This window comes from Penaeus monodon, chromosome 23 (genome assembly GCF_015228065.2).
Source record: "Penaeus monodon isolate SGIC_2016 chromosome 23, NSTDA_Pmon_1, whole genome shotgun sequence".
Taxonomy (NCBI): domain Eukaryota; kingdom Metazoa; phylum Arthropoda; class Malacostraca; order Decapoda; family Penaeidae; genus Penaeus; species Penaeus monodon.
This window is the reverse complement of record NC_051408.1, coordinates 18,323,566-18,323,875: the sequence shown is the minus strand read 5'-3', so window position 1 is coordinate 18,323,875 and position 310 is coordinate 18,323,566. Positions and strand designations below refer to the sequence as shown.

The 310-nt window shown below is 44.2% G+C and overlaps 1 protein-coding gene across 1 annotated transcript in view; it reads right to left on the bottom strand.

Annotated features, from left to right (window-relative positions):
* Positions 1-299, bottom strand: part of LOC119588162 (receptor-type tyrosine-protein phosphatase N2-like) — a gene marked incomplete in the record, with an annotated part of 22,449 nt that extends 22,150 nt beyond the window's left edge. The window contains 1 exon segment of the mRNA XM_037936866.1: positions 285-299. Within this exon segment, the coding sequence (XP_037792794.1) occupies positions 285-299 (15 nt within the window).
* Between the last annotated feature and the right edge of the window lie 11 nt (positions 300-310).

Below are 310 nucleotides of genomic sequence, written 5' to 3'. Positions count from 1 at the left end.
AGGATGTGGTTTTCGCTGGGCGAGAACACGGGCACCGACATGGCCGACTGCGGGGAGAGAAAACAAGGGCGGGGTTAGGGGGGTGTTGTGTGTGTGTGTGGCTCTGTTAGTCACTTTGGATCTGCCGATAGAATCTCTCTTTATCTCTCAAAAAATATGGTGATTGATATTAAAGAAATAGAAAAAACATGAATAGTAGTCATACACTAAGTAATGGCCACTTGCATTCCTTGATGGTACTTTGACTGTACCAATCGAACCAGTCACGTAATGGTCACACGTACATCAGCTATAGCCATCATGATTATTA